Source organism: Vidua macroura, chromosome 7, assembly GCF_024509145.1.
Source record: "Vidua macroura isolate BioBank_ID:100142 chromosome 7, ASM2450914v1, whole genome shotgun sequence".
In the NCBI taxonomy this organism is placed as follows: Eukaryota; Metazoa; Chordata; class Aves; order Passeriformes; family Viduidae; genus Vidua; species Vidua macroura.
In genome coordinates this window covers 26,573,423-26,595,510 of record NC_071577.1, presented here as the reverse complement: position 1 = coordinate 26,595,510, position 22,088 = coordinate 26,573,423, and the positions used below count along the sequence as shown (strand labels likewise).

The window sequence follows — 22,088 nt, the reverse complement described above, 5'->3', positions numbered from 1 at the left end:
TCTTAAAGAGAAATCACACTGTTGTCCCTACAGAGTGTTTTAATATATTTCTAAGTACAATTCGTGTCTGATTTTGGAAATACAAATACATTTCGAATGGTTAAAAACAAAAATTAAAAAAATATTTTGAACATCAGCCAGCTGAAAATATATTTATCTAGTAAATCATCTCTCAAAGCTTTTATATATTTAATTATTCTAACTAAACATAGTACCCTTAAAAAACAAGTTCATAAAAATGTAGAAATGAAATTGTGGAATAAGATTACTGGAATATATATACACACACATTCAATGCATACACAGAATTACAAGGCGGGGTTGATTGGTTGTTTTTAACTTTGGAAGGCTGTTAGACAATGGAACCAGCAAGCAATGCCCAACTCCTGAGTTCCTCAACCATGATAACCATAAGCTAATTTTTAAATTGTTTTTATCTTTTTTATACACACAAGATATTCCATGTAAAGCAGCAACAGCAGTGCAGTTACTGGCAGCAACATCTCAGAAGTAATAAAAAACCCCATACATCCAGACAGTAGTACATTGCACACACACGTGATTCTCATACACCCATCGACAATTGGTCAGAGTATTAAATCAGTGTACAAATTAAATATTTCCAAAAATGTGCAAAAAAGTCAACGTTGATAGAAAAAAACACCTTTGTGTACATACATTACAAACTGTGCCCAGCATTCAACTGAGAGTAAAAACATTTACAGTGAGAAACTGATAGATTAAATAGAGAATTTAATGGCTACATAAAAATGTACATTAGATCAAGAGTAAATTTACAAATTTTTATTCATAGCTTCATGAAAACTAAAATCCTACGTTCCAATTAATCTAAGTCTCCTCCACATATTTACAGTGATACTCCATTATACAACGCCTGCGAGGTCTGAGATGACAGACACTATGCTTTATAAACCATTCCAATTTTAGGGTGACACCACCTTCTTTTACTGGTATTAACAAGAAGCAAACACTAGGCAACTGACAATCTAATGGCTGTTCAGAAAAGAAAACGCAATCCTTGTTTTTATATCCACATTATACAAACCTCTGGGGAAAAAGGATCATCTATTTTTGGGTAAAAAGCACAAAAAGCTCTGATATATTTCCTATGACTATCCACTCATGAGCTGGAGTATCCTTTTTCTTATTTCTCAACAGAAGACCCTGACCTCCAATTCGTACCTGTAAACTCAACGTAAGGGCTGAACGATAAGATACATTTTTTATGACATTTAATCCAAGTCCTCTCCCTTTAAAATAAGTTTCTGAAAACTAAGCCCTAGCCAAGATGTGACTGCTCTGAAACATGAGAAATATCATTTCCTCCACCTCATCTACCTCCCAACTCTGTACACATATATATTGCTAGAGGAAACCAAAGGATTGCACCAGCAAACTGGGAGCTGCAGCATCCTGGGTTCAAGTGATGGGCTCCCTGGTCTAAAGCTGGACACACACCTTACTCAGGAGCTATCACAGGCCACCACCTATGCAGGACTTAAGCTTTGCCAGCTAGAAAGAAAAATAAATGGTGTGGGCCAAGTGGGGGATATCAAATGAGAAAAGAGCTCCTTTGTTTCTGATCACAGATTTTGATTCAGGAACCCTGGCTTGATAGCAAACCTGTCTAACCCCTCAGTGCACATTAGTGGCTCCTCTTGAAGGCAGCACTCACATCCAAGTAACTGTGGGTGACATCTGGATGTCACATAAAGAGGACTGGCCGCTTCCCACAGCTTTGGAACATTCTCACTATGGTGCACAGAACAGATCAGGTCACAATTTTATCTTCATGGTGCTCCTGAAATGTCCCAAGGCTCAAACCCAGCTACAAAAGTCACCAGGTTTTAGTCATCAAGCTCAAACCCAGCTACAAAAGTCACCAGGTTTCAGTCATCAAGCTTATGCAGTAATTTTAGAATGACGACAGTAAGATTAAATTAGAAAGAGCTTTTAAAAAGAAAACTCTTCATTTTAATACAAGCATGAGTTTTGCGTATCAAACAGCAACTATAAACACCCACATGTTTGAAATATGGGCAGTGTCTATCACTTTTTACTAGTACCTGCTTTACTCAGTCAGCAACAGCTTACTGGTGGATACACACTATTTATAAGAGACATGAAACATCACTTTTGGCTATATGTATATGGGATAGAAAAGCTTTGGTAATTGTATGTGATTCTACACTGCAGACTTGTCATTGCCACAAGACAGCAAGTTACCAGCAAGAAGAAATGACACTGGCGGCAATACTTTTGCTTTTCCAGAAACACCATAGGGACTTACATTCAAGCACACACATTATACTTTTCTATATGCGTGACACAGTCTTTCAAGATTAAAAAAGTAAGAAATTGGTTATAAATAACTGTAGATCTGACCAATTTGCTCAAGTCTCTGAAGCTGCAGTTAGACATTGCTCTATGCTGTCCAAAAGAATGGCTTGCTGTACTGCACTGTACCTATGGGTGCTACAAGGCTTTCAGTCAAGACAATGGCAGGATTAGGATTATCCACAAGGCACAGGAAAGAAATCTGTTGGTTGGCTTGAGAGATCATATTCCTGTGCACTGAAAGTAAACAGCTTTTAATACAGTACCACACTTAAAAATGTACCAACTTTGTTTTCAAGCCCAATAAGAAACTCTGCTGCAGAGTCTGGTATCCAGAGCCAGGAAGCCAAATCCTGACAATCCAGTTACTTAGGTGAATGCAGACAAATCCTCTTTCTGGCATGTACATTGGTGTACAATATCCAGAATGCAAATACAAAACATGTATTAGCACAGGAAGCCAAAAATCACTTTTAAATTCTGAATTTGAATGACTGCTGCAGATTATAACTCCAGCACACTTTTCAATGCAGTTAGGCAAGCTCTGCTTTGGGCACTTTGAAAAAAACCATTCTCTAAGACTGCTTTGGTGACATGGAATTGTATGACATATTTCAATATGGTGTTCCAACATGACCAAAATTAAGGCATACAGAGAAAAAGGCACTAGCTAAAAAAACCCCAAAGTTTTCATTTTATTTTACTGAAAGGACTATTTAGCTACAAATCGAATTGGAAATCAAGTTAGAAGTCTTAATACTATATTTAAACTGTCAAGAAAAGAAGTCTGTAGATTTAACTATGCAATTATTAGATCCATGCCTTTTTGGGTTCTTCCATGGATATTTCTATCACCCAAATAAAAAATAAGCAACTTTCTCCAACACAGCACAAGTTAAACCTTGAGTCAAGCTCTAACAGGGCTGTTAGTTACACCATTAAAACTATACCACAGAAGTAGCTTTTGTCATTTAGTATGTAAAACAGCAAGAATACTAAAAATCATTAGATAAGTAAGACTTTTGAAAATCCACATACTCACCGTGAATTTCAACCCTTATTTCTTTAGAGTACAGCTTCATTGTGGCATTTACAGAAAAACAAACCAACCCTGCAGCAGTATTACTTTCACTGGCATTTTTTTATAACTGGATTCAACAATTAAGACCAATTTGTACTCTAAAATGCTGGTGGCTTTTTAAGTGAGATACAAGAAGTTGCGAGTAGGGATCTTGGCTCTGCAATCCTCCTCCAATGGAATTTAAAGCATGAAATTCCATGCAACCTCACAAATTCTAGAATGAGGGGTCATTCACCATCACTCCAGGAGTCCCTGTAAGTGTTTAACAAACCCTGTAAAACAGCTTGCTTTACTACATTACCACACTAGGGGTAAGTAATAGCCAACCTCTTGGTAAAAGTCTGATTTAGCTTCACAATTATTTCTAGCTCAAATTATTTCTAGCTCAAAAAATTTACTCTAAGTTATTTAAGTCAGCAGAGAAATTCTCCTTAGGGTGAAAAAAAACTAGCCCAAGCATAACCTTGGTTATATTTGTAAAATTTTACTAGAATCACTCGAACTGGAAAATGTCAACTTCATTTAAGAAGCACAGTCTTTACATTGGCAGCTTTCTGACCTGCCAAAGACATGATGAAAAATGTATTCTGAAAGTTGCTTTCTTCCTGGCTCCAAAATGCTGACCGTTGTCATGACTGAATGCCATTTTTTTTTTAGAAAAGGCACAAAAGCAGCAAACTTGATTGTTCAGTAATTAAAAATCACAACAAGGAAGTGATATTGCAATATACATGATCCAGCACTGTCTCACAGAAAGGTCACATTATAAGAAAACTAGATTCTGAAAATTTTCAAGCTTCAGAGAGTGCAGTTTCTCTTTAGAATAGTATATTTAAATGTTATGAATGCTACAGATAAACCCGGTTACATTTTCCCTTTAATGTCCTTTTTTGGTAATATAAAATTTCCTTACCTTTTCAGGAATCACTGACCACTACAGATTTTTATATACATTTTTACCTTGGTTTTGGTACCTTCTTAGTCTGAAATCAATTATTTCAATTACATGATCTTGAAAATTACCTACATAAACTATTAGGTTCTACATTAAACTTCCCATTCCTACTGTCACTATATTTTGCTTATAAAGCAAAGGTCCCTTACAGCAGAGTACATACCAATTCTTCTTAAAGGCTGCTTCATAGCTTTTATCTAGTGACAGAGAAACAAAAAAAAAGTCAGTACAAGCTGCCTTTCCTTTCAGCCTTTTACACTTTTCCTGGTCTGACTAATTCTTCCTGTGCTCAGGAAGCCTTGCACAGTTGTGGACCCTGACTGAGAAAATTATGAGTTGGGTAAAATGCTCACATAAGCTGAAGAAGTCACCACTTTCAGTCTCTGGAGACATGGCCAAAAAAAGTCATTCTTACTCCATTACAGGTAAAGTGATTAGGATATATCCATACTCCTGCTTATGCTCTGGTAAAACATATGGAATTCAGCAGAATAAATTCAGAAATCTCATATGTGAGTGACTGTGGGAATGGGTAAGCTTATTGTTCTGTCTCCATAAATTTTGTAAACCTGATAGTCCTTTAAAGATGCAGAACAGGTAGAGCCTTGTCAAACTAGACAAGGGTCACAGTACCAGCCTGCTCTGCCTTTAAAAAACAACAAAAGCAAGCAATGAATAATCCAAAACAGTAAACATAATTTCAGTTCTGTCGTCCAATAGTTTATTTCCAAATGCCCCTTTAATTATCTATTTTCTTCTACAAAAATATGAGAGTCTGATTTTTCTGTTGTGAAAGGACAGTTATTCACTACACCTGATCAGTACCTGGGCTTCTCAACTGAGAAGCAATATTTCAGATTTTTACTTCTTTTATTATGCTATTTCAGAAATAGAAAAAGTAATTAATGTACACTTTATGACAGTTGGAAATCTGACAAACACCAATCTGGATTATCAGGCTAGAATAATCACACTCATGTTATTTAATTGCTGGCTCTCTCTGCACTTTTGGCCTGTTCTTTGTACAATTTTCTGTACTGTGCCTCCTTCTTCATAGGATTCATCAGTGCAACTTTATTAAAAATATAACTGGAGTCTTAGCTTTCTCAGTGACTCATTCCTGATGTTAAGAGATGTTTGACTTTATTTCAGGAATTTTCAACACATCCTAGATGACTGACCTGCATTACTAAACCAATTTTTTTTAGTGCAGAATGGGAAGAATTTTATATTATTCAGGCACTTGATGTTGACATACATTCCATTCTAGCACCTCTCAACAGCTTTAAAAACATTTCTTATAGCTCATTCTGAATCCAGTAACTCATATACTGCACAAGGATTAGTCATTCCCTTTCCCCTGCAGCCATTCATGGGACTGTGGAGGAGAACTGACCCTCAACATCAGTATTTTTTATCAGCTAAGATAACTGTCTCCCTCAAAGCTTATGCTACAGAGGTTCTCTTTGGCAGGTAGAGCAGGAGGCATTCTCCTAACTATTTACATCCAATAGCTGACCCTTGTCTAGCATGGGAAATTTCCCCTTTGCAGTATAGTAGTTTCTAGGAGTCTGGGCCCATAATCTGTTTACCTGTAATTATTTTCATATTAAGATAATACAATAATTCTACACCAAAACCTCTAACTAGTACATCAGTTTTGAGTTCGTTTTTATTTTCTTTTGGTCACATAGAAGTACCAGCTAGACATGCTGCTGTACAAAGAGTTCCAAGTTCTCCCAACTTCATCAATTTTTGTCAAATTTCTTCCAGGTTCATCAGAACCACATGTTCCTGCTTAAACTGTACATTCCAGAAACTGATTAAATGTTAAAATATAGTAAGAACTTAGAACTCTCTGCTGCAAGTACCTACAATATAGATAAGAATCACATAGAAGTAACCTTCATGTCCTTTAGCTGCATGTCTATTTTTCCCTGCACCCTGAGTCAGTCAGCGGTGTCAGAAAAAGTCACACAGTTCCTGACTGTCCAAGCATTTGTAATTTTTTTCCTCTTTAAATAAGGAACAAATATGTACTAAAGTGCTTTATCTACATCAACCACATCAGTACATTATAGAAACAAAAAGTTCTAGTCCTGGTGGGAGCGGGGGAGAGAAGATTCTCATTTTAGATACAAATTTTAGATTGTTTACAATCTAAGTAAAACAAAGATTCAAGAGAATATTCTCTCTCTTGTCTTTTTTCTCCTTTTTCTTTGTAAAAAATAAAAAATAAAAGTGCAGTCAAATAGAAAATAAATGCAGTAGATGCAAGCTGAGTTGAGGCAGGTATTAGTGATAGTGTGCAAACGTGTGTCTTAGCAGTTCATCTGCAAACGGTCGCAGCTTGGCCTCGATAAAAATCCGTTTCAAGAAATCCCGAGCGTGGTCGGAGACGTGAGGAGGGAGCTGGGGGTTGGTTGGCTGAGTGGCAATTTTAAAGATGGCAGCCATGGCTTCGAACTCTGCCCACGGGGGCTTCTCAGTGAGCATTTCCACCACTGTGCAACCTACACTCCTGAAACAGAGGCAGAAGTGAAAAAGCAGGTTACAACAGAGTCATGACCTTCCAGGAAAACAAGAAATAGCAGAGAAGGACTAAAATATCGCAAACAAGCAGGGTCCACCTAACACTAGAGAGTAACTTCAGCATGAAACAGGCACTGGAGAAAACCAGCACGTACTGCTGTACCTTTATCTCAAGAGTTACACAAATCACTACCTATGTCTCCACTTTACTACTTCCCTGGGCTGAAAGCCACTACCTCAGTGAAGGAATAATTACATATTTATCCAGGCAATACCAACTGTGGTAGGGCACTGCCAGCATCCAGTGGTCAGCAGGCCACACACTCAGCACTGCACTTGGAAGCTTTCCTGCTCCTTGAGGCTGAACAGAAATGCAAAGCACCAGGAAAGAGCTCCGTGCATGCCATGTGAGTTGCCAGTCATTAGAAATGCACAAGTTATCACCGGTGAATCGTGTGCAAACATAATACGGTAGCTAAAGAACAAAAGCCTTACTTCAAGGTATCTTCTCTTTTAGTAAAGGATACTAAAAATATACTTAGATTGACAAACAAAATTTTAAGATTGTTTAGGAACAATGTTTAAAGAATTTAGGAAGGCAGAAGGGCATACATATGGCCAGAGAAACTATTCCAGAAGTCCTTAACGATCAGCATCTTTCAATAACAAGTAAGCGATACTGCAAAATGAATAGGCTGGAATTATTTCCCAGTTCTTAGAAAGTTTCAATGTTTTTCAAGATGCTTGCAAGAAGTTTTGTGCTTAAACAGACGTACATTGCTTTGCACAATAAGGATTTACTCACTGACAGCTGTCTAACTTCAGTATTTTTTCTTAAGTTTCCACCAAAAAACACACAATAACCTTGGAACCAATACTTCAAATTTGAACAAGTCAGCTGCTTGATATTATAAGGTTGACCTATTTTTCATGTATATCAGAGTAATTACTAAGTAATCTGAAGTAGCCTAAATTAATTTCCCTGAGGTTAAAAGTATTGCCACTGCTTGGATACAATGTAGTTCCCTTTTAAACACAGTGTTACTATTCCAGCCCTTCTGCTGCTGCCTGCCCATTACTGCATATTCACAGATCAGCAGCAGTGCAAGGGGTCTCATTGCCAAAGTCATCTGTCCACTGGTCCGGAGCCATGTTACACTGTGGCATATATAATGTTTCCCTAACCTTCATTTTTACAAATTACCTTTCCCTCCTAGTTCTTATGTATTTAATAACAACTTAAACCAAATTATTTTTTTGATACTCCCTTTTAAATCTAGCAAATTCACTCTTAAGTGTTCAACTTTTAGAGGAGCAGCATTTTATTTTCTGCCTTGCATCAAAGGTATTTTGGTGTTGAAGTTTCATTACAACACACTGACTGAACTGATGTTTCAAAGCTTCACATCTTGCTTTCAGTCAGTACCTCTTCAGAACTAACAAACAGTTTGGGAATCCTAACTTCATGCAAGGTCAGTTGAAAGGATTCTCTCATGATCTCTAAACTGATGGGCTGAGAAACTGCCATGCGAAAAATTAAATTTCAGTGTTAAGATTCTCCAAACATGACTGTCAGTGTTCACATTTGCCACCTTCTTCAGCTTAAATCCTAGGATGAAACAGCAGCTTCAGATAACAAACACCTACTCTCTGTTGAAAATGAAATGACACTTTTCAGTAGAGAAGGGGTTTTTAACATACCAGATGTCTGCTTTTCTGCCGTACCCTTCTCCACTAATAACTTCAGGACTCATCCAGTAGGGAGTTCCTGTGACAGACTTCATTCCCGTACCAGACAGACAGATAGTCTGCAGTCGTTTGCTGGCACCGAAGTCACCAAGCTTCACATTGCCCGCTGAATCCCTCAGAATATTTGCTCCTGGAAGGGAACATAGCATTACCTTCATGAATGACTCAAGGTTTTGGCATGGGAAACAGTAACAGAAGTTTGGATTCAGTGATACAACTCAACATCAACCTAGGATTTCAAGCCAGAGAATTTACTTTCTCCGCTCGTTCCTACTAGCCTATTCTGGAGTTCAGAAAATAATGAATTGCACACATTGGTTTGCATCCTAGGCCTTTTCCAGGAAGGGGCAGTCCCTTTGAAATGTCCTCCTGAAAAAACAAGGAATGCGCCATACATGGGAAATTAAAATAAATGGGAAAGGAATTTCCACACAACTGAAAATGTCTCCACGCTATTTTAAAGCAACACCTCAAACTGTGTTATGGATTTATTCAAAACAGTTATCTGCACAAGATGCACAAATTGACTGTGATATCTCAACCTGCTTTGGAACAAAACACTCTGTTGATACAGAGCAACAGAAAAATGGTAAAAATACTAGGGAATACAACAGCATTGTGTTCAACACACCTATTCTGCACATCACCATCTTCCTACATATTCACACCTTGCTTATGCAACACTTGCAAGTCACCGGCACCTATCTACAAAAAGGAAATGTTACACCAGGCTTCTTAGCAGTAAAATGGAAGAAGTCTGATCAGGCAAGTCACTTCTGCCGATCACTTCTTGTACCAGTGAAGTGCTGGGTAATTTCAACATAACTGGTGAAACAAAACTCTGTGAATTTAAACTTTAGAGTCACAATGCTTTGCTCTGCACATTCTATTTCTAATTACATCATCCTCTAATACATTTAAAGCTATTAATAGTAAAATAAAATCAAAGGAATTTATCCTGCTTGTTTTACAGATGAAGACTAAACAAATATTGCCAGAACTCTGCTAGAACATCCCAAAGTTGCCTATTTTTCCCTCCCCCAGTTACAACAAGTGACAAGACTAAAAGATGGAAAGCAGTCACACTGATTTTAAGTCAGTATTTTGGTATTTCAAACTTAATTGCATTTTAGTGCTTCACATAAGATTGGAGAAGGATCAGTAATAAAGAGCACTGTGCACAGAACTTTCATTACCTTTAATATCTCGATGGACAATCATATTACTGTGCAAATAGTGAACTCCTTCCAAAATCTGCCGTGTGTATTTACGAGTCACGTTCTCTGTGAGTGCTCCATATGATTTCAATTGGTCTTTGATGGAACCCTATGGCACAGAAGCATAAAGCACTAACACTTCTAGAATTGAACTGAAATTCAATTAAATTTGTGCCTGAAATATAGACATTTAAAATTACAATTCTTCTTGATTTAACCTTAAAACTTGCAAGCAGCTGAATAGTTCCAGTCCAATGTACAGAAAGAGAACAGCACCCTCAAACTTTTTGATGGGTAAGTGGTGACACTGAGGATAGACATGACACATACCCTTCGCGTTAGCTCCTACTCAGAAAAAAAGATTGTCAAGTAAAAAACCACCATGTACTACAGGGTGGTGCTTTAGGTAAAAAATTAGAGGTAAGCAAATCTTAGCTTAAAGTAAGATCAAATCAAAATTTCTTCAAAAATAGTTTTGCAACCTGTCTTTGTCACATGGAGTTACAAACTGCTAAGATTACTTCTATCACTTCTCCAAATCTCAGAATTCAAGATGTCCCACAAAACAAGACCCAGAACTCAAAAAAAAAAGAAGCAGCAAACAAAAAACACACCACCACCAAGAAAACAATGCCCAGACACTGCTTTTCCCCTCTGGAGTCTCATAGTAAGTAGACTGCTCTAACTATTCAGAAATACAGAGCCTCTGTTTTTATAGAGAGCACATTTTATTTAGCTCTGCTGACCCCACATGGTGAGAAAATGAAAATCTACGGTTTTCTGAACTTATAATATTTCCTAACAAAGAAGAAGAACAGCAGTTCAGCATGTACTAGGTGCCACACAAGAAGCAAGCACCAAGATTATTTTCTGTATGCTCTTATTCCCACCCCCATCTCACCTACTTTTTGTTTTCCAGAAATACTTGAAGCGTGGCAAAACAAAGTAAAATTCAGGGAGATTTAAGAGTTTACTAATGATAATATTGTCTTTTCAAAGACATTGCCAGGCACCACTTATGCCAAAACCAAACACAAAGAACTTTTGTATGAACCACTGTAATTCTGAAAACTCAAGCAACCAATGGAGAAGACAGGAGGTTGTAAGCCCTTGCCACCCGTCTTTGGTGGTTTTAATTTGGACAGTTTTAAATATCTTTTGTGCAAAGCTGAATGCTTGGGTGCTCATCACACTGCACACAATCAAAGGCTAAAGTGGATGAGCTCTCTTGCTTACCCCAGGCATGTACTCCATGAATATTGAGAGTGTCCTTTCAGGTGGATCTCTCAGAAAGCCATAATACTGAACAATTCTTTCATGCAGCAGATTTTTCAGCAACTGAATCTCACACTCAAGTGCATTTACTTCCTGAAAGGACAGAACAGATAGATTTACCATGCTTGATGTAGTAAAACTAAGATTTTGGATTTGAATTTTTTCAAGCAGAGCAGTGTGTACATATTAAGGTATTATGCAAACTAAGTAACAAAATATTCCTACAACTAATGCAAAGTTTTTGCATTTTATAACAAGAAAATATCAATGTTAAACTAAGGCAATTAAAACCAACAAAAACTATGTCTTTTCTATACATTATCTTTGGGATGATTTTGCTGTTTTTCATTGTTTCTCTTTTCTTGAAGTTATGTTTGTTTCAGAGCACAGAAGATATCAATATATTCATGAGGTCAGTAATCATTATGCAACATGTCATAAGCCTCCAGTTGGGTAAAAAAACAACTAACAAAACACAGAAAACCACCCCACATTTTAATCTTTGTGGTGGAATAATTAGCATTAATTCTTAACTTTTCTAGGATGATAAACTATACTTTAAAAATGCCTTTGAGTACCACTTAATATTGTAACTATGAAATGCAACAAAGGAAAACACTAACAGCTGGTACTTTCTCTGGAGCCATCTAAAATACTACAAATTTTGCAAACAGGAAGTAAGATATTTTGAAAGGGACTAAGCAATCAGATGCTGGAAAAATACTAACCCACAAATTCAAACCTGACTAGATTCCAAATTTCACCTAGAAGTTTTTCATGAAAACCTAAATTTTTATCTGTCATAGCCTGTTATGGATACCCTCATACTTCTAAGATTAGAAAGAAAAATAATTTTTTTTTTACACACAGAGGCACATAGTACTACAAAATGCCATGATAAGTGAGCTCAAAAAACTGTTGCTTCTGGAGAGATACTACCATATTTTAACATTTCCAAAACATAACGAGTTGTTCTGTTACCCATTTTAAAGAAGTAGCAACAACAAGTACACTAGGAATCTACAGCACAAATTATTATTGACTTTTTCTTTGATCCTATACCACTAATAGCAGCAACTATATCTGGCAGCCGCTCAATTCTGCAATCATGCTTACACCTATTGTTTCCCTGGCCTTGCTCCCCACAGTGCAGAACAGAGTCGTAAGGAAAGTAATAATTCTCTTCCCATCCTGTAAAAAGCAGCAAGTATGGGGAAAAAAGAAACAGCAGATTGGTGCTACTTTTAAATTGCTTATCTCCTTCAGCATCCAGTAATTAAAGATAGAGTTTAATTTTAGAGAGAGAAGAAACTAACAAGGAAACTTGTGCTCTTTAGGGAGAAAGACAGTGTGTAACAGCAGCTAGTCTTGATACACAACGTTTAAAAGAAACAAAACTCCTGCCCCCCCAAACAGATATACCTCCAAAAAAGATGAAAAAATATATAAGAAACTGTCTTCATAGCCAAAACCAATTTCTTTTTGGCAATTTATTTTCAGGAACACTTATATTAGTACAGCTATTTTTGCTTTATAAATGTAATTTCTTCCAATTTCTATTAGTATAACTAATTAGCTATTTCAGAACACACTTTGTAATAGATTGATTTTAGAGACTAAGATGGCACCAAATCAAATTATGCATCTTCACAGCATAAGGATCTGCCTGAAAATTAAAAAATATGATGTAATATTAAAATCAGGTAAGCAGACTAATTATCTATGGTACAAACAAAACAGAATTCCTAACAAGGACATGGTTTCCTAACACATGGTTTAAAACATGTTCATCCTGTTCAAGGAAAGGAATGTGAGTCTGGTCTAGAGCATACCACTTCAGCAGAAGCCTTTTCCAAGGTCTCTCTTTGGTATCTCTTACCTTGCTGGTTTCCGGACTATCGGGATCAAACTGAACTTGTTTAACAGCCAGTTCTCTTCCAGTGTCAGCATCGTAACACAGATATACTCTGCCAAATGCACCTTGACCCAGCAGTTTACCAAGTCTCCAGTTAGTTGGAGCTCGTGGTGCTGAAAATATAAGTATGTTTTGGTTTTCAAATGAGCTTGTTATTCAGCTGATCGAGAAAAACTGGAATACACAGAAAATAATTTTTTAAAAGACTACTTTTTCAACAATTGAGACTGTGCGTCCTAAACCTCACCATATAAATGACAAAGATCAATAAAACTCCCTGTAAGATGGAAAACATTAGCTACTTAAATTTATTCACAAAATAAGTTGTGGTAGAACTAGATATACTTAAAACAACTAGCAATAGTTAATTTGAAAAACAGAAAAAGAATGTTAAACAAACCACTTTCTTTTTTAAAAAATAAAGGCATAATTACAAGGTATGAGCTACTGAAGTCAACACAAATTATATTTCCTCCTGAAATTCTACCACAAGTATGAAAGCAGTACCACTAAAAATGTACAGTTTAACTGAAAACATGACCAACATCTGCAAGAATAAAGAGCAAATATAACCTACAAAATCCTTCTGAAGTCCTAAAGAGTTTAAGAAATCACTTTTAGAATGTTTTGTTATCATAGATGTAAATTCCAATTGAAAGTCTACATGAAGCTTGGCAAGGTAAGCAATGAAAATACTGATGAGCGTAGTCTTGACCTTTGCCTATTAGAGAAATAAAACCATGTTATTTAATGCCATGTGTTTGGATGGCATGCAAGGTTTTGACATGATATACTTGAAAAGTAAGAGTTTCACAGCGGGATTCAGAAAATGCCAGAACTTACAGCGGCTGGGTGGGCTGATATCCATGACTGACAAGGTAGGATTGTCTATGTCACTGCCCCTCCTCCTCATTCGGTTATCTTCGTATTCCGGCGTAAAGACGCTGCTCCCACTGCTGGTGCTCAGCGAGTGATCAGTGGGACTGAAACTAACCGGAGATCGGAAGTTGTTGCCCTGAGTCCTTCTGGCTCTTGGAAAAGTTTTACGACCTTCAATGACATACACAGAACACAAAAGTTACAGTACAAAAAGATGCTGCAATGCAATGTGTGCATGCAAATACTCTATGAGTTCTACATCATCTCGTTCAGATCTGCCGCAGCAGAGGTGAGGACACAATCATAATGAAGTTTCTTCCACCTAGAAGAAAATAAACATCAAAGATGTATATAAGGACTAGACAGAATCAAAATTTTGTGTTTAAAAGATGAAAACTGGGACCAAATTCTGGATTTTTTCTGAAATATAGGCTTGAAAAACCTGGAGATCTGTAAGAGGACAAAAGAAAATGCAGTCTCTGCTTTTATTGCTCTATTAAATGTGCAAATACCAAATTTCTGATATTTAGGAGAACAAAACACATGTTTATAATCCTGTAGTGCCCAAGCCAGCCTCTTCCTTCTGTAAACTAGAAAGAATTGAATTCAGAGAAAGACTGACACATGGAATCAACAGGAAGACCACAAATCTATTTTAAAAATCAAAACACAAGGAATGCAAAATTTGGAGATAGCTACAGCATCAGAATAAAAAAACAGAGCACTGATCTTCAACATGCTAATTACAACCAGATAGGACTAATACAATTTATGTTAATCTATTTAGATAACACAACTATTTTTAGGATAGCATCTCATGATTAAGTTTCATCCTACAGAACTCAGCAATAACTGAAGGAGTCTCTGATTCATTAGGTACTACACTGGAGGAGGAGTTCCCAGAGGACTAAAAAAGCAGATAAAATATCTTTGAAATAGTAGACTCAGACTTATATACTAGTCTGGACAATTTAAATTCCAAGAAAGATATACAAACAAGTTATTAAGCAGTTTTATTCATATTGAAAAGATAAAAATGTGATAAACCAGTCATAATTGGTTTGTCACATGTAGCTAATCCAATTTTCCCATTTCAATGGGACATTCTCACAAGCCAACTCATGAAGTGTTGCAGACCATCTTACTATGCAGATTATACTCAAGACAGATTCAGAGCAGTTACCAGTGATTTCTCATTAAAGGGGAAGATAATTTAAGTGGACATCCCCAGCAGTTTATGTTCAGTCCACTTCCATGCACTATTTTAATTCATGATGTACATATGATTGAACTTAACACACTGAAATATTGCAGATGACATCATGTTAAGTGTAGCTGACAGTCCATTTAAAGATAAAAATAAAAATTCACAGTGTAATCAGAAGTTTGAGATGATTCAAAAAATCAACAAGATGAGATTCAGTAAGGAAGTACAACATACATACTTAAAGAGAAATCTAATGCAGAAAGTTCAAAGTGTTAAAGCAATTGGTTGGCCTGAAGTCATGAAGAAAATTATATAGGAAAATGTAACCAAAGACTGAAGAGAAAGTCAGAATGGTAACCAGAAAGTAGGGTAATTTTGCAATATATTAATGTGACTGCTATATACCAAGTTCTGCTTATATCCTGTGTTATACATAAAGTGGCCATGAGAAAAGCCTCAGCTTGGGCAGAAGAAGAAAACTAAGGCAAGAAACCAGGTATGTGTGTGATGATATATAAGGGCAATGACCAATTCTTCACTGTGTTAAAAAAGAGTAAATAGTTACTATTTCCATTTGGAGGAAAAATGTCTTGGGAGACAGAAAGTTAAGTTATAAGATAAGCTATCCTGTAAGTTGGTAACATAAAGGAAGTATGTCTTCTGTTGAAGTCAACTTAGAGTTTATTTGAAAGTCAGTGTGACAAATCATTGCCTCTTTAAACCTTGCCTTAGAGCAAGGGACTGGACTTTGCAGTGCCTCAGTCTGATATTTCTGTGATTCTTGTAACATAATTCCATTTATTGCTCTGCACATTCCACACTGCAAGTGAAGCCATCTGGTCTTGGGACACATTTCTTTGTAACTCTTCTCAACTAGCGCTCGACACACCCTTAAGTATGAAAATTCTTCAGCTGCTCCTCTCTACTTCCTTTAGAAATTTAACACATGTTAAATTTATATCAATTACTGTCCAAACCAGTTTTGTGGACACATTAGCAGGTGCTGCCTTGCATTCCAAAATTTTATTTCAGAAACTAATTCTCAGTTTACATCACTGTTCTTAAATTTTATTTACTCTTTTAATCTAAGAAAATGTTAACAGGAACTCCACTGTACTTGGGATTTCTTAATGCAAAACAAGACGCTACAAACAGACATACCTACTTCAGCCAGAAAAGGGTTACAAAGGTCAGAAACTTATACTGTATGGCTTGTGTGTGGCCAAAGACAGCAAACATTTCCACAGTTGTACATATGAGTCAGGAATTCCATAACTTTACCAGAGATAAAACTGCTCAGAGGTTCTATCAATCATTAGAAGCTTAGCAAGTGAGTTTGGGGAAAGAATTTAAGCTTACAATTTTGTCAATGTTTTCACTTAATTTCATTAAGATCTTACAATTTTATTCACATTTTTAGATGAGAAAAACAGATTAATAAAATTGTTGCAGTCCTTACCATCATTGTAGTCTTGTTGATGATATGAAATATGGTATCTTCTGGGATAAGTCCCCCCCTTTCCAAATTTCTCAAATATTGGGATATCATACTCTACTAGAAAATAAAATTATTCATTTCAAAATTTAGATGTGACAAAAGCATGTTAAACTAATCACTTTGGTAATACAAACTTACAATGGGCGAATGTATCAGAGGATATGAAGGGTTGAAGCATCAGAGGAAAAACATTTATGGAACAAAATCACACAACTCACAAGAACTAAAAGGACTTCAGTCAAAAGTCCCAAAGGATCAAGAATTCAACAGCTCAAGTGGTTTGTAACCTCTTGCTTAGAAGAATGTTGGAGGATGGCAGAATGCCTGATTACTCCAGTTTTAAAAATACTTTATAGAGGAAAAACTATTCCAAAGAATATAATTTAAAGTTGTATAAATGTGAAAAACTGGTGAATGAGTCAACACAGCTTGAATTACTAAAACACATTCAAAAGATCCTCTTTTAAAAGTTATTGAGCGGGAAAAGTATAAGATAAGGGAAAAAGTCCCTCATGCATAAATAATTGGTTAGAAGATAAGTACATAAGAAGGGAGGAAACAGTCAACAGTCCACAGGAATTTGGTCTAAAACTCATGCAGTTTAATTATCTATGAATTCTCTGTACAGAACAAGGAACAGGGAGGTAACAAAATCATTTTGAGAAATAAAACCAACAGAATAATTAGAGAAGGCCCTTAAGAGGCTACGTGACTGGATAATAAAGTTGCAGACAAAATTCAGTGTAGGCTTCTGTAAAGGTTTGTGATAGAGATTTCCAAAAAAGCAGCAGCTGAACTCTTTGTATTAGCTGAGAAGAAAATTAAATGCTATAAGATACACTGAACAAAGTTTTGGTGTACTCAATTTCAAAGAATTCAGTAAAACTGGAAAACGTTCAGAAGCACAGAGATGATCAAAGATCCAAATTGCTCCTCCATAAGGAATGTAGGCCTCTATACACTAGAAAAGCAACAGCTCAAAGGGAGTAAAGAGGTGCATAAAAAAAACCAAACAAAAAAATCCACTGGAAAAGCAGTAACAGAAAGAAAAAAAAAAACCCAAGCCTTAAAAAAAGTTACAAAGCACATACTTCTTCATAAAATGCAGTAAATTGCACAACTTTCTGTTGCAACCTACAGCTGATCCTGAGAAAGTTTATACCAGTTGAAATAGGGACAAGAAAAATTTGTGGAAGTTCTTCAAATCACAGAAGAACATCTTGCATTTACAGAACCCTCGAGCAATACATGACTAGGAATATATTCTGAGACAGGAACATTGCACACCCCTCTGTAGAAGCCCAGTACTAGTGGTGGCAGAAGGAAAGACTAGGTCAGATAGACAATTTTTTCTGCTTCTGTTACACTTCAAATAATGAGAATATTGATTATAGAATTAATGATTGCTGTCCATCCCACTGATAACATACCAGAACACAGAATGGGAAAAAAACCCAAGAAATCCCAATAAAAAATATTGCAAGATGATCTTACTAGAAAAGTCACTGCAATGAACACACATAAACTAGATTAAGATTATACAAAAGGCAAAGTAATTTCTGACATTTCCAACTCTTTTGGTACTTATCTCTGCCACCTAAATGCTACTTACACACAGTTTTAGTTTTATTTTTATTTAAAAGTGGTGCAATCTGTTAAGCACTCCAGAATTCTAAAAAGAAAAAACTCACCATCACAGATTTATCTGGATAAAGCTTCAAAATCAAAATAAAAAGAAGCCTCAAAATATGTAATAGACTGAAGAAACACAAAACCCTCTTGATTTATTGGAAACTAATTATTATTCAACAGCAAAGCTTTGTAGTGAGACACGACTGTGAGAAGACACTTCAGAACACTTTCAAGGTTACCCACTGCACTTTACATCCTGAGCCCTGCACAACAGGGCCAGAGTAGATTTGAGCCAGAGTATTGTATGAAAAAACATTAGTGGTGATGATTAACTTATAGGCACAGCACACAGCTCTCCATTCTTTCAAATACAGAAGTCATGAGCACTTCAAAGTGATACTTATTTCACAGAGAAGAAAACAAAGGCTCCATGTACTTGTTTTGGCTGGGATAGAGTTAATTTTCTTTATAGTGGCACCTACGGTGTGCTACATTTTAGATCTGTGGCCAAAACACTGTTGCTAACATATTTTAGTTATTGCTAAAGCACATTTACACAGAATCAAGGAGCTTTCTTGCTTCACATACTACCCTGCCAGCTGGTAGAATGGGCTGGGAGGCACAAGATTTGGGAAGGAGCACACTTGGGACAGCTGGCCCCAGCTGACTCAAGGGATACCCCATACTATCCGAGGTTTTACTCTGCAACAAAAGCTGGGAGAAAGACGGAGGAAGGAAGGACATTCGCAGTGATGGTGTTTGTCTTTCCAGGTAACCACTAGGAGTGATGAAGCCCTGCTTTCCTGGGAATGGCTGAATACCTGCCTGCTGATGGCAAGTGGTGAATGAATTCATTGTTTTGTTTTGCTTGTGTGTGCAGCTTTTGCTATACTATTAAACTGCCTTTATTTTAACTCATAAGTTTTCTTACTTTTCCCCCTGGGCTCTCTCCCCAATCTCACATGGGGAAGTGAGCAAGCAGCTGTGGGGGGCTTAGCTGCTTAGCTGGTTTAACTGGGGTTAAACCACACCACCTCCAAATTAAATAAATTAACCACAGTTAGACACCAACTTAGAGAGAGATATTACAGTCCAATTTAACTAAGTGTGCATGCCCCTGTGCACTGCAACATTTGCTCTTTTTACAGAGGCAGATAGTTACACTACACCCACTAGGAGTGGTGTCACACATAATAATCTGGAAAAAACGAGAAATTTCTTGTATTTCTATGGTATCTTTCACTGTGTGCATTTGGTGTTGCTTTGCTCTCTTCTGCCATATGTTTGTGTAATACAATACTTCTCCAATGTGAACATCCCTTCTAAGCCCTATTATTTGCAAGAGGAGCAGTTTTGGAAAGCTAGGGTGTCTCCAGTGATTTTTGCCTACCTGAGAATTCCTGATGATTATCTGGATAGCTCTGTGCTCTTGGCATCCGAGACTTGGGATAGTTGTCCCTGTAAGTGTAAAAATACACAGAATCTAAAAACTGCTGTTAATCCAGACCTAAGCTTACTGTCCTCTTATTGATGAAAAGCCATTGCTACACAAATTGCTGCACTGGTTTACAAACGTGGAACTCAATTCTGAAACTCAATTCTAGTAGGGAACTGTAACAATTAAGGATCAGCAACAATGGAAAAGCTTGCTTATTGAGCTGCATGTAGGTAAGAAAGCAACAGACTCTGTTAATGAGCAATGATATTAGTAAAAACGAATTATCACAAGTACAGCCACAAAGGAACACTGTTATACTTAACACCTTTATGGCTGAACACAAAGGTTTATAGACTGGCAAAATCAGTTATACAGACTACAAAAACTCTTGAGGAAATTTAACCAAAGAAACGCAGAACCTTTTAATGAGGAAAAACATTTTCTCTTCTCTCCATGAAAGTCACAGGATTAAGAGAGTGATTTTATTGAGTTATAGAATGATGAAGAATTTTTTGGTTCTTACATGATCACATTGTTTCTTACCTACAGTTGGTATGTAACTCCCAGCCACCAAAAGGAATGGATGGGATTGCCAGTCAGAGCAATCGATAACAGTTTATTTCCATAAACATACCAAAACAGTGTCCTCCTTTTTCTGGTAAGAATTTCTCTAATGGGTAACAGAAGCTAAATGGAGACAGAAAACCTACATCTTTGTAGGAAATATTTAAACAGAAAAAAAAAAAAAAAGGAAAACAAACTAAGTAGAGGTGACAAATTAAGTAAATAAAAACAACAAAAAAAAAAGTTTTGAAGAAGAAATATGAGTTGCATTAAGTTTGCTTTGTTTCTCCTTCTTCCACTCACTCCTAGCCCACAAAAACCCTAAATTTGGCAATTAGATAAAATTTCTTTTCTATGGAGCTACATTAAATACTGTGTACGTATAACCTACCACACTAAGACCACAAAATACTTTTCATGTTTGTCTTCTTGCTTGTGAAATGCAGACTTATTAAACCTAAAACTGTATTTGTTAGACCAAATCTATTTGTGTCCTCAAACCATATATTCTCAAATGAAGTAGTACTACTGAATAATACAGCTCTGCCACAGGCAGTGACCTCCACCTCTTCGCCTTTCTACCAGTTAAATAAAATATTTTATTAGCAGTTTTATTAGTTTCACAGTTTGAAATAAAAGAGCAAATCTGCACATTAAACCCAAGGTTATTTGCCCAACCACCATAAACCAATCGGGAATATGTTCTACTTGACTTGGCTGGTGGACAGTGACCCCCTCAAAACACATGGGTCTCCTCAGAGGTCAATCCAAAAAGACCCCCCACAGCACACACTGCCTCTTGCTGACTGGTGGGCTTGAACAAAGAAAAATCAGTTGAAAGTTTGCAACAGGAACAAGGGGAGAGGAACAAGACAGTAATTGCAAAGTAAAGGAAGGGATTGACTGTTGAAGCCAGTAAATGATTCTACCCTCCTTCTTGAATTGGGTACCCCCTGCTTTGGCAAAGGAAAGCCTACTTCATATGGCACTGCCTAAGAACTCTAAATTTAATGGAGTGGCTCACTGCCAGGGTATCTACACCACTCATATGAAAGACCTAGCAACATATAGTAAAAACCTTCAATATATTTTTGTAGGACCTTAAATATTTTTGTGGTTTAAATACAAATTACTGAAAAAAAAAAGTGCTACAGTATTTTCAGTGTTTTCCATGTATTAGTAAGCAATTAAGTTTCAATAAGCTTTTATAAACATTCTATAACTTACAAACGAATTTCTGGAAGAAGTATTGTCACTTGAGAGGAGTTGTATTTTACAACTGAGATATTATGCAATCTAATAAAGATAAATAATTAAATAATGAATGTAAATAATTTTTACCCATCTAATGGGCTGTCAAGCGAGGGACAGCTTCCCGAGCCAGAGTTTTCAGGACTGCTCAAAGACAATGGATCCAGCATCTAATAAATAGTAAACAGAGGAAGATCAACAAGTTCAAGGTTTTTTTTTTTCAATTTTTTTTTCTAACTAGATAAGGGTTTTGCTATGAAACAGCTAATAAGAAACAAATTCAAATCAGATATGAACTGGTAAAAACAGAGTGGAAAGCTCAAATGTTGCCTTAAAATGAGCTCCTTGAGGAGGAGGGGAGCGGTTACCCCTCCAATTTTTATGGTCTGTGCTGCATCTTAAAGGTCCTGGGCACCTATTTTGCCTTACACCAATCAAGGACTTATTAAAGAAACAGTGTCCTGAAAGTGAGTTTGCACTCCGCAAACTCAAACACTTAAATGAACTCTGTATTGGAGAGGACAACATCTATCACAG

At 36.6% G+C, this 22,088-nt stretch overlaps 1 protein-coding gene across 3 annotated transcripts in view; it reads right to left on the bottom strand.

Moving 5' to 3' along the window:
* Positions 1-19: 19 nt before the first annotated feature.
* Positions 20-22,088, bottom strand: part of MAP3K2 (mitogen-activated protein kinase kinase kinase 2) — a 50,412-nt gene continuing 28,343 nt past the window's right edge. The window contains exons 9-17 of one of the 3 annotated variants that reach the window (XM_053982325.1): positions 21,642-21,721; positions 19,689-19,756; positions 16,628-16,723; positions 13,926-14,132; positions 13,047-13,195; positions 11,129-11,260; positions 9,872-10,001; positions 8,628-8,805; positions 20-6,915 (exon numbers count right to left, since the gene is read on the bottom strand). In XM_053982325.1, coding sequence (XP_053838300.1) covers positions 6,690-6,915; positions 8,628-8,805; positions 9,872-10,001; positions 11,129-11,260; positions 13,047-13,195; positions 13,926-14,132; positions 16,628-16,723; positions 19,689-19,756; positions 21,642-21,721 — 1,266 coding nt within the window. In that variant the 3' untranslated portion in view covers positions 20-6,689. The remainder of the gene's footprint in view (positions 6,916-8,627; positions 8,806-9,871; positions 10,002-11,128; positions 11,261-13,046; positions 13,196-13,925; positions 14,133-16,627; positions 16,724-19,688; positions 19,757-21,641; positions 21,722-22,088) is intronic. The other 2 variants (XM_053982326.1, XM_053982327.1) reach the window with 2 other exon arrangements.